We start from the raw sequence: 14202 nt of genomic DNA, 5'->3' as shown, positions 1-14202 counted from the left end.
AAAACAAAAAAAAGGACTGGGGGTGTAACTCAGTGGTAGAGCACCCCTGCATTCTGTTCCCAGTAATATGTGTGTGTGTGTCTGTGTGTGTTTTTAAGCCCTTAGATTACGAGTAGTTTATTTTATAACACCATTTCCATTGGAGGCATACATTTTGGTATTTTTAGGATATCATCTACATGTACTTCTTTGCCCTCCTTTTCAATCATGAACTTTTAAAGGTTCCAGTTGGGTTGACAGGCTACTTCCAGAGGTGGTCTCCTGACTGTCCACTCTTAGTACCTGTGTTAAACATAGATAGAACTAGCAAGGCAGTCAGTAAAAAGGGCTGTCATTTAAGTCCTTTTTGTCTTGTCAGCTCAATAAATGGTTGAATTTTTGACATCAGTATTGAGACACAGATAACAACCCTGCTACTACATTGCATCATCTGTAAACTAGCAGTTACTATGTGCACTAGATACATAGAATAAAATCTCTGTCTTAGATGCTTATGTTTCCCCTTACCCTTTTCTCTACCTATGCAAAAGAAGGAAACAGAATGCAAAAGATATTAGGGACAAAAACATGAAACTAGAAGCATTTTGGGATAATACTAAAACCATATAATACTATGATACTATAATTGCCAATTCAGATAACCAAAAAGCCCAAAATAAGCAGTTGCTGTTTATATCTGCATTTTATTACTCTTCGAATGGTGAAAATAACAGAGTAGAATCTCCTTATATTGCTAATATAAAAATGTGGGCTAATGCCTGCTTTGCAGAATTACATTAGGCTTCTGTTGATAGAGTTGTAATATAAAAATGTGAACTGTTCTGGACTTGGTGGCACACTCCTTGTTATTCCAGTGACTTGGGAGGCTAAGGCAGGAGTTGAAGGCTAGCCTCAGCACCTTAACCAAGACCCTGTCTCAATAAAAATAAAAAGGACTGGGGATATTCTCAGTGGTAAAGCACCCCTGGATTTAATCCCCAGCACATCCCACCTACTGCCTGCAACATGTGAACTGTATTCTAGTTCTATATCATGATTGCTAGAAAATTTAGAAATATGCTATTCTGGTTATAATACCTTCATTCCATGTCTTAAAGAATGAGGCAAATAAAATAAAATTTGGGCTGGGGTTGTAGCTCAGTGGTAGAGTGCTTTCCTAGCATGGGTGAGGCACTGGGTTTGATCTTCAGCACCACAGAAAAAAACAAATAAATAAAAAATAAAAGTTAAATTCTTTAAAACATAAAAAAGTAAAATTTGATAATTTATCTTAAAAATTAAAACTGTAAATACATTGATTATGGATTAGTGATGAAGGGTGTTTATCTTGTTGCTATTGCTGTTTTTTTAAGTAGCTTTCATCGTGGATTTCTTAAAAAATACTTCTATTTTATTTGATATTGGTAATCAATGTGTTACTTCAGTTTCCCCCCCCCCCCCACCCCTGGTTCTGGAGATTGAAGCCAAGTACCTCAATCTTGCTAGGCAAGTAAGTGCTCTGCCACTGAGTTATATGCCCAGCTCTTAGTTATTCTTTTAAGCAAAACATGCATATATCATGGTCTAAGGCTTAGTGCGGGGCCTGGTGTGTTGCAAGGATTGTGCACATCAGTGCTCTGTTTCACTGTTGTCACCCTTCTCTCAGGATAAAGCTTCAGGAGAAAGTAGCACATTTGGGAGCCTCCCTCCCAAAGTTCCAGGACGAGATGCCTCCGTGGATGACAACCCCTTTGGCACTCGAAAAGCAAGATCTTCCTTTGGCCGGGGCTTCTTTAAAATCAAAAGTAACAAAAGGACAGCAAGTGCACCAAACTTGGGTATGTGTGGCCAAGATGCATGTAACCTGATCTTTGAGGGAAAAAATAGGGAAAAGATCAGTCTCTTCCTTCCCCTATTCATCTATTTGTACATGATGGTGAATGACTTGGGGAGGGGCAGGTATAGTTAGCAAATGATGTTTTTTTCAGTGGATTTAATTTAGCAGTGTGAGGATGTATCAACTCGCACCATACGCTGTTTCCTGTGGTATAAACAGCAGAAAGACCTAAAAATGTGATTGTCCATGGCATCATTAGAGAGTGTCCCATCTGTTTTGATAGTAGATAAGCTAACCCCTTGCTGACAGCCCTGGTGGAGTCTATGTGTAGCCTCAGAAGCACAGTGTGTGCCTTTCCTCCATGGTGCACATTTGTTAGGAGGAGTCTCATCTGTGTTTCATTTTGTCACCCCCTGTGTTCTCTCCTTTGGGCTGCGTGTGATTGTGTGCATTGTTGGGATTTCTGAAGATCGTAAACGAAGTGCCAGTGCACCCACCTTAGGTATTGTACCCCTGCATGTCAACCTTCACCAGCGCTGTGCTCCAAACCTATCTAATCCCTGCTCTTGGCCTCTATAATCTCTAGAGAGGGAGCTGGCAGCAATCAGAAAACGTAGTTCTCCATTCCAGATTGGTTTTTCCATTTTCTACAAAAAGTTTTCCATAGAACCTTTGCTTCCAAGCTTAACCACAGTTTTAGCCAAGGCTGTTGACACCTTGTGGGGAGACCTGAGAGGCCCCCCAAATGCCCTGCAGATGGCAGAGTCAAGGGTAGGAGTTTCCTGGCATTGTCCATCCCAGCTCTCTCACCCCTGGTACATATATCATCACTCATTCACTTCCAATCCCTTTTCCATGTGTACCTTTCCCTCAGCCTTCAAAAAGAAATGTTTTTAGTCAGGTAGGAAGCTTTATAGAAGACACTGAGATGATAAGTATGGACTCAGTTACCTTAGGGAGCATTTCTCTGACATCTTACTGCTTTGAAGATGGAGACAGCATTTAGCAGTGACAGAAGAAACTTTACATGTTACCTGAAGAGTCACCTGAAATTTATTTTAGGAGAGGAAGCTCAGTGTTTTTTTTTTTTTTTTTTTTTTTTTTTGTATGGCAGTGTTCGGTAGGGAGAGAAAAAAAGAGTCTTCAGAAGGAAAATATGATTCTCTTAAAATGAGGGTTTGCTAGGCAACATTTCCAGGGATACCAGTACCCATCTTGTCTGTAGGGTGCAAATGGGTAGGTTCCCTTGGTTTTCCCAGTGGGTATTGTCACCTCATATAGACATCCACATGTGTATTCATGTGGACCAGCAAAAGTGACATGCTCTCTTGTAGTCTTAAACATCTAGAATGAGCACTGGATACATAAAACAAGATGATCTATTTAGACAACTCTTTTCAAATAATCTGCTTCATCTTTCTTAGAATTGGATTGTTGTTGCTTAGAGGCAATTGCTGCTTATTGTATAACCTGTAATCACAGCCCTGCTTCATAGAAAAGTCAACTTCTGCAACTTGTATATCTTGCTGAAACATTGTTCCTGTGATTTTTGTACAACTTTTACTTTCCTTTACTAAGTATAAAATCTCACATCGAAGAAATAGTAGCCCTTGTATTTGTTAATGTACAACTAAGAGACAGTTAACAGAACTAAAATAGATCTGGCAGTGGCAAATATGGATGTTATTATTTTAAAGCAAAATAAATAGGTACTAACTATATCAAAAGGAAAATTTATGTATATCCAGTTTAAAATTTTCTCACTGCCCAAATCATAATAAATTGGGATAAATTTCTTTAAAAATTGCTAGGCTGGGTGCCATGGCTCATGCCAGTAATCCCAGCTACTCAGGAGGCTTAGACAGGAGGATTGCAAGTTTAAGACCAGCCTAAACAATTTAGTAAGATCCTGTCTCAAAATAGAAAAATAAAAAGTTTAGGCACTCCTTGGTTCAATCCCCAGTATTGGAGAGGTAGGTAGTACTTGATAACTGAGGTGATTAAATGCCAAAGGAAAAAAAGGGATAAAAAGAAAATGACAAGAGTTTTAAATGGAGTAACAAAGAGAATATTAGTTAAATATAAGAGACTCTCAAGGAAGTTGGCTGGATTTGAGTACAAAATGTCTCTGGCACATTGAATTGGGAACATGTACAAATGTTCAGATACTGAGACTGGGAGAAGAGACCAGGCCCAGAAATTTTATTCCACCTACTCTTAAATGATAAAACCATCATTTAGTGCCAAGCTTAAGCTGGGCATAGAGGCACACACCTCTAATCCTAGCTGCATGGGAGACCAAAGAAGGAGGATCTCAAGTTTGAGGCCAGCCTGAGCACTTAGTGAGACCCTATCTCAAAATAAAAAATGGGCTGGGAATGTGGCTCAGTGATAGAGTGTTAGCTTAGCATGTGTGAGGCCCTGGGGTTTAATCTCAGGACTACACACACAAAAGCAAAAGCTATTTTTTAGTGCCAAGTTTCAAGTGGACGAGCTTGTCGAAAAGATCCTACAGAGGGAACTTCCAATCTTAAAATGGAATAAGAGGAAAAGAAACCAGGAATGCATTGAGTGCAGTGGCACACACCTATGATCCCACCTGAGAAAAAAAGATAGCAAACTAGAGGTCAACTTCAGTAATTTAGAGAGACTGTGTCTCAAAAAAAGGGGTTGGGATGTAGTTCAGTGATAGAGGAGTACCCCTGGGTACAATCCCTAGTACCAAAAAGAAAAAAAAAAAGGAGGGGGATGCTACAGCAAAGGAGATACTGTCAGATGATGATCTAGGAGTGTCAGGGCAGCAAAAAAGAGAGAGAGTGCTTTTAAAGAGCGTGGGAGGTAGTCAACAGTGCCATGAAACTAACTGTAAGATTGGAGTTCAGATGAGTTGAAGAAAGTTTAGAAGTCCCATCTTACACTTTTAATCTCAATGCAATTGTGATTTTAAGTTAATCATCTTTATACTCAAGAAAGTAAACTGTAGTGTAGAATATACATTTGTGTTACATTTTTCATATTTATCAAGCTCTCGATTAGTCACTGATTTATAGACCAACAGAAGAAGAATCCCTAACAGTTGCTAAAACCAAGGTTGATTTCTAATCATGTTCATTCTGCATTTTAAAATTCACCAACTCTTCTCTTCTGTTCTTGGAATAGCTGAAACAGAAAAGGAGACAGTGGAGCACCTAGATCTGGCTGGGACATCTTCTCAGCCCAGAGATTCACAGGGAAACAGTCCTTTCCAGATATCTCCACCATCTCCAGATTCCAAAAAGAAATCCAGAGGTATCATGAGACTCTTTGGAAAGTAAGTGAAAGAGTGAATGAGTAAAGTGGAATTTGTCTTACTTGCTCAAATGAAGGGATAATTGGAAATCTGGCTGAAAATGGGTATGAAATTTTTAAAGCTTTTATGTTCCTCTTATGGAAGGAAGATTGTGATTTGGGATTCATTAACTCACTGGGCTTTGGTTCAAGTTTAAGTATAGTTATATACATTACTACACTACAAGGAAGAATAGCTCAAATCTACGTACCAGTTAAAAATTTTCTGATTAGTTGGGCTCTGCAGTGCACCCTTGTAATCCCAGCTACTCAGGAGACTGAGGCAGGAGGACCATAAGTTTGAGACCAGTCTGGGCAACTTAATGAAACCCAAGTGTGGTGGCACGCGCCCATTATCCCAGTGGTGCCTATAATCCCAGCAGCCCAGGAAGCCGAGGTAGGAGGATCACTAGTTCATAGCCAGCCTCAGCAAAAGCGGGACACTAAGCAACTCAGTGAGGCCCTGTCTCTAAATAAAATACAGTAGGGTTGGGGATGTCGCTCAATGGATGAGTGCCCCTGAGTTCAATCCCCAGTTCGAAAAAAAACACCCAGTATCAGAATTTTTAAGAATAAAATAAAAGGAACTGGGGATATAGCTAATCAGTAGGGTGCTCTTGGGTTCAATATCCAGTACTGCCAAGAAAATAAGTTGATTGACTTTAAAGTCTAAAGCTTCTTCAGTTCTAATATATGGCAATGTGGGGTTGTGTCTTCTTCAGACTTAGGAGAAGTCAATCGACTACATTCAACCCAGATGACATGGCTGAGCCTGAATTCAAAAGAGGAGGGACAAGGGCAACTGCAGGCCCCCGATTGGGTTGGTCTCGAGATTTGGGACAGTCTAACAGGTAAGTATAGCCAATGAATGAACGTTAGCATCTATACCTAAGCATCAAGGCTCAGGGACACCTGCAGTATACTGTCACTAGGTTAAATTATCAAAAGTATAGCTTATCATCACACAGGGTTCGTCATCTAAAAAGTGGTGTGGTTTGTCCATGATTGGTAAGAGCTGGAGAGAAAATGAGGACTGGGTGAGTTAGGTAAGGAGCCAGAGCTAAAGTGTCAGCCACATCTGTATTACAGTGGTTCTTGGACATAAATTTTATATAATTATTGCTTTGGAAGTACTATGAAGAACAGCCATGGATAGCATAGTGCTTAAAAGTAGACTCTAGGGGCTGGTATACAACTCAGTGGTAGAGAGTGCTTGCCTAGCTTGTGTGAGACCCTAAGTTTGGCCTTCAGCCACATACCGCCCCGCCCCCCTCACACACACACAGAAGAGTAAGTTGAAACTTGGGTTTGGTTTCTGTCCTTACCGCTTTCTACTAGCCAGATGATCATAAACAATGACTTCCATGCTGTGTACCTCTCAATTTTCTTGTCATAATAGTTAAGACCCATCACAAAAGGTGATTGTGAAGATTAAATATTAATATGTTTTAAGTATCTGGCAAATAATAACTATTCAATAAATATTTGAGACTAGTGGAGTCTTCGAAAATACTTAAAGACAAATTCTATCACATTTCTTAGACTTATCAAGGCTATGTAATGTTTTATATATTAAGACTCTTAAGAACTTTTATCACCCTTATCAAAGTGGAGAACTATTCTTCTGACCTTCTAAGCATGGAGAGGTGGGGTTGGCAAACATACAGTACAAGGCGTTGATACTAAATTTAAAACAGTCCCTCCCAACAGGCAGGTCATTGGACACAGATTTCAGCAAGGAAGAAACTCCCTTTGCCTTTTCCAAATACCTAGTGATCTCGTTTGCCATATGTTCTCTTTGAATACAATGAAGGACTTCCTTGTGCATTAAAAAAAAAAAAAAAAATTCAAAGTCATGTTCATCTTTACTTTTTTTCCCTCCAAATAGGAACACTGTGTCTAAGTAAAAGCAAACAAATTTTATTTTGATTACTCTATTCTATACTCAATGGCAGCATATTGTCCTCTTCCCATAAATTATCATCAGGAAAAAAACCATAATTCTGTCAAAGTTAATTCCAGTTAGACTTGAGTTTTTTTGTCCTAGAGTTTTCTCTTTGGGAATACAGTCTTAAAACAACATTGGTTGAAACTGGTTATAGTGATTTGTGTTGGTTCAACTTAGTGTTTTTCTATAGAACATATTCTTGCTAAATCACATTGAATCTTTTGTGGTTTCATTTAAAATGAAGACAGTGGTCTTAGAAGATAACTTTCAACTCTGGTACTACTTCCTTCTCCAAATACACATTAAAAATTAAATTTTTCATGGTCAACTGTGTATCGCCAGGGACTTTCCATATCTATTGAATGTAGAGTTGTTAAAAATTGATGATAAGCTACACAATTGTCTTTGAATTGTTTCTCTTGCACTTGTTCATTTTCCTGCAGTGATTTGGATACACCATTTGCCAAATGGACCAAGGAGCAAGTTTGTAATTGGCTTGCAGAACAAGGCTTGGGATCCTACCTGAATTCTGGCAAGCACTGGATTGCGTCTGGTCAAACACTTTTGCAGGCTTCTCAGCAAGATCTAGAGAAGGTGACTGCTTCTCTATTTTATTTATAAAATACTAAGAGAAAGAGAATATAATTATATGGTAACTTTATACTCCAGGAAGGGGCATGGGTGGAGCCAGTGTTAGTAATCTTGAAAAGGTTTGAGTTTTCAGCCACTTTATACTTATTTCATTTCATGGACTTAAAAGGAAGGGCCTGGTCTTAATGATTCTTTGTGGAACAAAAAAGCCACTGAGAATTCTAAGGAAAAATAATTATATAGCTATACTAATAAACCTTAAGCTCATATGACTTAAAATCATTTTGTGGCTTTATCACATTGACTTATCTTTTCAACGTAATATATGCAATTCAACTTAACTTTATAAAAAGAAAAAATGTTCTGTGTCCCATTTATTTAAAATTTTACACAAAATAAGAGTGAAGTTCCTATTATGCATGCCACAGTTGCTATCTTACAAAAAAATAAGTCACTAATATATCACTAAATTAATTGGGGCCATCTTAGCTCTCTAACAACCTCTTATCCAGCAACATTACTAGCCTGAGTTAGTATGTTATTTAATGTAGATTGAATCCTTACTGTTAGTTTCATTTTGGAAGAATTTGCATCATTTTCCAGAGTCATAAGCCCACATAGTTAGAATTATAAGTTTAGTTATTTTTTATTGTTTTAGGAACTTGGAATCAAGCATTCACTTCATCGAAAGAAACTCCAGCTGGCACTGCAAGCTCTAGGATCCGAGGAAGAAACCAATCATGGGAAGCTGGATTTCAACTGGGTCACTAGTAAGAGGTTTTTATTTTTAATAAAATAATAAGTAAATAAATATCGCTGCCTTTTCTTTTTAATCACAAAAACAAGTGTTTTGTGACACTGTAATGATGCTGGTTTCTGTTCTTTAGGATGGTTGGATGATATTGGCCTCCCCCAGTATAAGACCCAGTTTGATGAAGGACGGGTGGATGGTCGAATGCTACATTACATGACAGTTGTAAGTGATTTTTTGCTAGGGTTTGGAGGAGTTAAGACTTTTTTCCTTTGAAAAACATACAAATAGAGTAATCAAAATATAATGTTTTCCTAATGGTTCCACCAGAGTATGAAGATGTCACTTTAACTTGAGGAGTGAGGGGAAAATATTTCCTGTGACTAGAAATTGTAGGATTTGGCAATTGCAACTGCTCTGGGATTACCTGAAACCTCAATTTAAGCTAAGCAAAACTTAATTTAAACTAAGCTATCCAGAAAATAAATATTTTATATATATATATATATATATATATATATATATATATATATATATATATATATTTTTTTTTTTTTTTTTCAACAAGATGAACATTGAAGTGTCTACTTGGATGAGTTTTATGGTATATGAATTAAATCTCATAAAGAAATTTTTAAATTGAATGTGGAGTTCTGAAGCCCTGGAAGTTTTTAAGTTATGTATTCCTATATGCAGTGACTATTCAGCAGAGGCTTCCTTTTTGGCCCGACATCCACATAGGGACTTGCCTTCTCCCCTCCCTTCTCTTGGACATCTATTTCCTGAAACACTTCTTGACTTCAGCCCAGTTCTGTGAGGGCAGGAGTTATCAGGGTAAAGGAGAAGAGCTGAAGGCTAGACTTTCACTCTGATTCCTTCTTTTACTGTCAATGAATAGAAAATGAATAGAAAAACTCTTTCCTACTTTAAAAACAATGAGAGAGCCTGTTGTGATGGTACTCAGATATAATCCTAGTGACTTGGTAGGCTGAGGTAGGAGGATTCCCAAGTTCAAGGATAGTCTTGGAACTTAGTGTCCCTCTTTCAATTTTTTAAGAAAGGGATGGGAATATAGCCAATGTTATAGCACCTCTGGGTTCAATCTCCAGTACCACAAAAAAATAAAGAATAAAATAAAATAAACAATAAAACAGTGGGGAAGATAAATTCCCGGACAATATTGTTCTAGATAGTATGATTAAAATTGTAGTGAAGGTACTTTTATTTGAATACCATTTTCAGATGGTATTCTATAGATATCATATTTTTTACATAAGAGGAAAGAGTGACTAGCTAACTTGGATAAGAATCTTTTAATGTCTAAGAAATGTGGAGTTTGAGTCATGGCATTTGTTTTCTTCTCTTACCATTGAACTTTAACCCTTTTCTTAATGGCAATATCATGTGAGCCTGCATGTGATAATACTAATGTGTGTAACATGTTGTATATTTGTTGTGTTAGTCTCTTCTAAGCATTTTACACATGTTAGTATTTGATTTTCAATAACCCTTTGGGTTAGTACTAATAATATCCCCATGATTTGGATGAGGAAACAGGAATCAAGAATTTGAATTAACTTAACCAAGTTTCCACAGTTAGAAAATGGTAGAAAGCCATAAAGCATTTAGACACAATCTGATTCCAGAACTGTTTCTTAATAGTTTGCTGTTCTACCTGGAACAAATTCAGCGACTATTTACCTGTCTGTCTAGGTGTAAGTATCTTCCCCTGGAAATTGAGCAGATTAAGACTTAAAGTCACAAAAAGGATGTGCATAACTTTTGTGACCAGAAATATGTAAATTACCTTGAAAAATCCAATCCCATAAGTCCTAGGCCACAAAACATCTGCTTTAAATATGGTATCCTTGATTGGATCCTGAAACAGAAAAAGATCCTTAGTGGAAAAACTGGTGAGAATTACGAAATAAATATCTGAATAAGTCTGTAGTTTAATTATTTATTGTCTATGTTAATTCCTCAGTTTTTACGATATAAAGATGTTAATATTATATACCGTATAAGATGTCAATATTAGGGGAAACTGGGTAAGAAGCATACAGAACCCAATACTATCTAGCAACTCTTCTGTGTATCTAAAATTACTCCAAAATAAAGTTTTTTAAAATCCCAAATTAAAAAGAATCACAAAGTCTATTTTGATTTGAAAGGAAATGGTCTTTCTTATTTATTTATGTATTTATTATTGTTGTAGGTGGACACATACCTTTATTTTATTTATTTCTATGAAGTGCTGAGGATTACACCCAGTGCCTCACAGGTGCTAGGCAAAGGCTCTACCACTAAGCTACAACCCCAGCCCCTGGTCTTTCCTTTTAAGACCCTTCAAAATATAAATATTTTCAAAAGTAACTAACATTTTATTTACATTGGAAACATTGTACATGAGATTTTTTTTTTAATCTGATATATTTTAATTAGATTAAAATAGCCAACAGTGAAATGTTTGGGCCATTCTGTACCTCAATTTTAAATTAATATATGTTAAATGCATTTTCTAATTTATCTTAAGATCCTGTCTTTAAGAAATTAATCCAGAAAAAAAATTCAGGAAATGATTTTTTCTCAGTTAGTAGCCTTAAGGATTTAAATTGCTGTCTAATATTTTTATTCTTAGAAGTATTCTATAGTAGATTCATTTTTTTCTTCTTCTTTTTTCCTCTTATAAGAAATGTCTTGGGCTGGGGTTGTGGCGCAGCGGTAGAACGCTCCCATCACATGTGTGAAACCTGGGTTTGATCCTCAGCATCACATAAAAATAAATGAATAAAATAAAGGTATTGTGTCCAGCTACAACTAAAAAATAAACATTAAAAAAGAAAACAAGAAATATCTTATCAGTAAGGTGTGCCCAAAGTAGGTGTTTTCCTTGTTTACTTTTTGGGTGTGTTTGGAGGTAGACTGGTACCCCAAATCACTATCTTCAGAAATAATTTGTTTTGGTGTGTTTGGTGTGTTTGAAAAAGTTCCCAGTGGCTGCAGACTGGTGAAATGTTTTCCTTGAAAGGGTTGATAGGTGATATATGTTGATGCTTATAATTTCTTCTCTCTTTTTCACTTTTACTAAAACCTTTGCATCAAGTGACATAGTATTTGCAAAATTGGTCATAATGTCTAATGAAAGCATAGTAATATAGAACTAGAAGACTCTTTTAAGGCCAGAGAATAGTGTAGCAAGTGCATTCTTCTGAGTTTCCCTAAAACTATCATGTGCTTCTTAGTTCAGAAAACCAAACCTTGGCTCTTAGCTGAAAGAAAAAAGAGAGGGCAGTTGGCAGATGCCTTTTATTGTACTTCTTAAGTCTCAACCTTACCTGCAGATAAAGTTGTGGAAACTAAGGAGGAAACAAAGAAATTCCTTTATTTGCAGTATGTGCAAATTATAACAGATAGAGCTGGAAATGTATGTTCAAGGCCCTGGGTCCAATCCTCAGTTCCAAATCAAAAAACAAATTATCTTTTATACTGTGACCCAGCGCTATTCTCTCTCTCTCTCTCTCTCTCTCTCCCTCCCTCCCCCTCTCCCTCCTCCCTCTCTCCCTCCCTCCCTCCCCTCTCTCTCTCTCTCTCTCTCTCTCTCTCTCTCTCTCTCTCTCTCTCTCGAAGATTTTTTTTGAGTGAAAGGAAGATACAGCTGATGAATTACTTTCACATTTTTCTGGATGACTTTTTACTTCATGTTGAGACAGTGTCAATTGGTCAGGGAGATGAAACACTTCTGATGATAAAATCATAATTAGAAATTGGCTCAGAGTTGATAGGCAAGATTTAACTGAAATAAAAACTCATTTTACATGTGTTTCATGCCTGTAGGCAAACTAATCCTAATATAAAACTCATAACAGAAAGCACATTATGTCATCATTGTCCACACTTAACTAAAAAGTCAAGTAAATAACTTAACTGTGTATCATACTAGCACAATATTTTTTACTTCATGCAGACTGTTAATAAATTTAAATAATATGTTTTCTGTAGTTTCCTTAGAAAAATAGAACATATTTGGAATGAAATCTAAACTATTCATTTATGATATAAAAATACAAATAGTAAATCATTCAAAATAAAAATTTGACATTATTTTGTACATGATTAGTGTACTTTCCCTTGGAATGTCTTTTCTTCATTTTCTTTTGTAACAATACTCCAAATTATTTAAAAGTTTACTAAAGCACTTCATGGCTTTAACTCAAGTTCGTTATAAATGCCATTCTGCAGCTACCAAGATACCTACTACTGTGAAATGAGATAATAGTTACATGTGCCCATTGGTTAGCACCTATTCCATGATAGAAGTGCATTCAGGATGCACCTTTTGGGAGAACTGATTTGGATTCATTTCATTGTACTTATTCCCTCCTGCATGTAGGATCTTGGTTATTTTAATCACTTGAGGAGGAATGCTCAGCTAGTGCTTTTCAAACTCTGTTTTTCAGAGGCCTGAGATTCTGTTATCCTATCAGAGCATCTGAGAGAGAAGCAGTTGGCAGTCATCTTCCTTGGAAACATTAATCTGGGGTCTGGGAGAGAATTTTATTCAGAACAGAAAAAGGGGTTCTGTTACTAAATAAAAGCTTAGAAAGCACTGACAAGCTCATGGGGCGTATTTTTTTTTTTAATTGGTGGTTCTACTTCTTCAGTTTTCTGAGCTTTCCCTAGGAAAGTCTTCCTGTTATAAGCCACAGTGAGACTCCCTTTGTTCTTTTTTTTGCAGGATGACTTACTGTCTTTGAAGGTTGTGAGTGTACTGCACCACCTCAGTATCAAAAGAGCCATTCAGGTCCTGAGGATCAATAACTTTGAACCAAATTGCCTACGAAGACGACCATCTGATGAGGTAGCACATCGAGGGAGGCTCAAGTAGGCACTTTACATGCATATGCCTGAAGAGCTGATCTCCTGATAGCTTTGAATCCAGCCTCACTTACTTCTTGGGCTTTCTTTTCCTGTAACCCACCTTCCCGCCCCCCCGCCCCCAACATGATGGTCCACTGTATAACCAAAGCCAAGATTTACTCATCATTTATGCTTTCTCCTTTTAATGGGTGTATTTTTCCTGCCTTCTTAATCCACAGAGTTAAATATCACTATGAAGACTTCCTTTTCCTTTTCTTACTAGTGTATAAGAAAACTTGAGACTTTGTCGTATAAATCCTTTAAAAGAGAATTCAAATTATCAAATACCTTTTATCCTTTACTTTAAACCTTTCATGGGATGTTAAGTGGTGGTACTCAATGGGGCAGACTTTTTGGAGTTTTGTGGGTTTACTATTGAGGATCATGTTGTCCCAACATCTAAAGCTCATGGTAATTTTTTTTGTTCATACAGAATAGCATCACCCCATCCGAGGTTCAGCAATGGACCAATCATCGAGTGATGGAGTGGCTGCGCTCTGTGGATCTGGCAGAATATGCTCCCAATCTCAGAGGCAGTGGTGTCCATGGTGGGCTCATGGTAAAGCCCTGTTACTATTCAATTGACTTCTCATTTTGTTTCCTTTTAATCTAAAAAGTATGGTGTTACAGGTCAGGCATCCCTAATCTGAAATCTGAATTGCTCCCAAATCTGGAAACTTTTTGAATTTCCATACCACAAATGGAAAACTTACACCTGACCTCATGGTATGGGTTGCAAAGTGCAGGTGTGCAAGTCCAAAACACTTCTGGTCCTAAGCATTTTGGATAAAGAATAACCTTTATTAATTTACTTGTTCTAATCCTAAAGTCATCTTTCCCAATACTCCTGTA

The 14202-nt window shown here is 37.1% G+C and overlaps 1 protein-coding gene across 13 annotated transcripts in view; it reads left to right on the top strand.

Annotated features, from left to right (window-relative positions):
- The window catches only part of LOC114091684 (liprin-beta-1), a 222584-nt gene that overhangs the window by 203499 nt on the left and 4883 nt on the right, over positions 1-14202 (top strand). For 8 of the 13 annotated variants that reach the window (XM_071610029.1, XM_071610028.1, XM_071610032.1 and 5 more), the window contains 9 exons: positions 1646-1817; positions 2286-2318; positions 4976-5126; positions 5866-5994; positions 7535-7685; positions 8341-8452; positions 8570-8658; positions 13169-13291; positions 13784-13909. In XM_071610029.1, the coding sequence (XP_071466130.1) occupies positions 1646-1817; positions 2286-2318; positions 4976-5126; positions 5866-5994; positions 7535-7685; positions 8341-8452; positions 8570-8658; positions 13169-13291; positions 13784-13909 (1086 nt within the window). Of the gene's footprint in view, positions 1-1645; positions 1818-2285; positions 2319-4975; positions 5127-5865; positions 5995-7534; positions 7686-8340; positions 8453-8569; positions 8659-13168; positions 13315-13783; positions 13910-14202 lie in introns of those variants that run through there. The other 5 variants (XM_071610036.1, XM_071610035.1, XM_071610033.1 and 2 more) reach the window with 2 other exon arrangements.

The sequence above is a fragment of the Marmota flaviventris genome, chromosome 3, assembly GCF_047511675.1.
Source record: "Marmota flaviventris isolate mMarFla1 chromosome 3, mMarFla1.hap1, whole genome shotgun sequence".
Classification (NCBI taxonomy): domain Eukaryota; kingdom Metazoa; phylum Chordata; class Mammalia; order Rodentia; family Sciuridae; genus Marmota; species Marmota flaviventris.
Note: the sequence above shows the minus strand (reverse complement) of the source record. Positions and strands in the feature narration are given on the sequence as shown.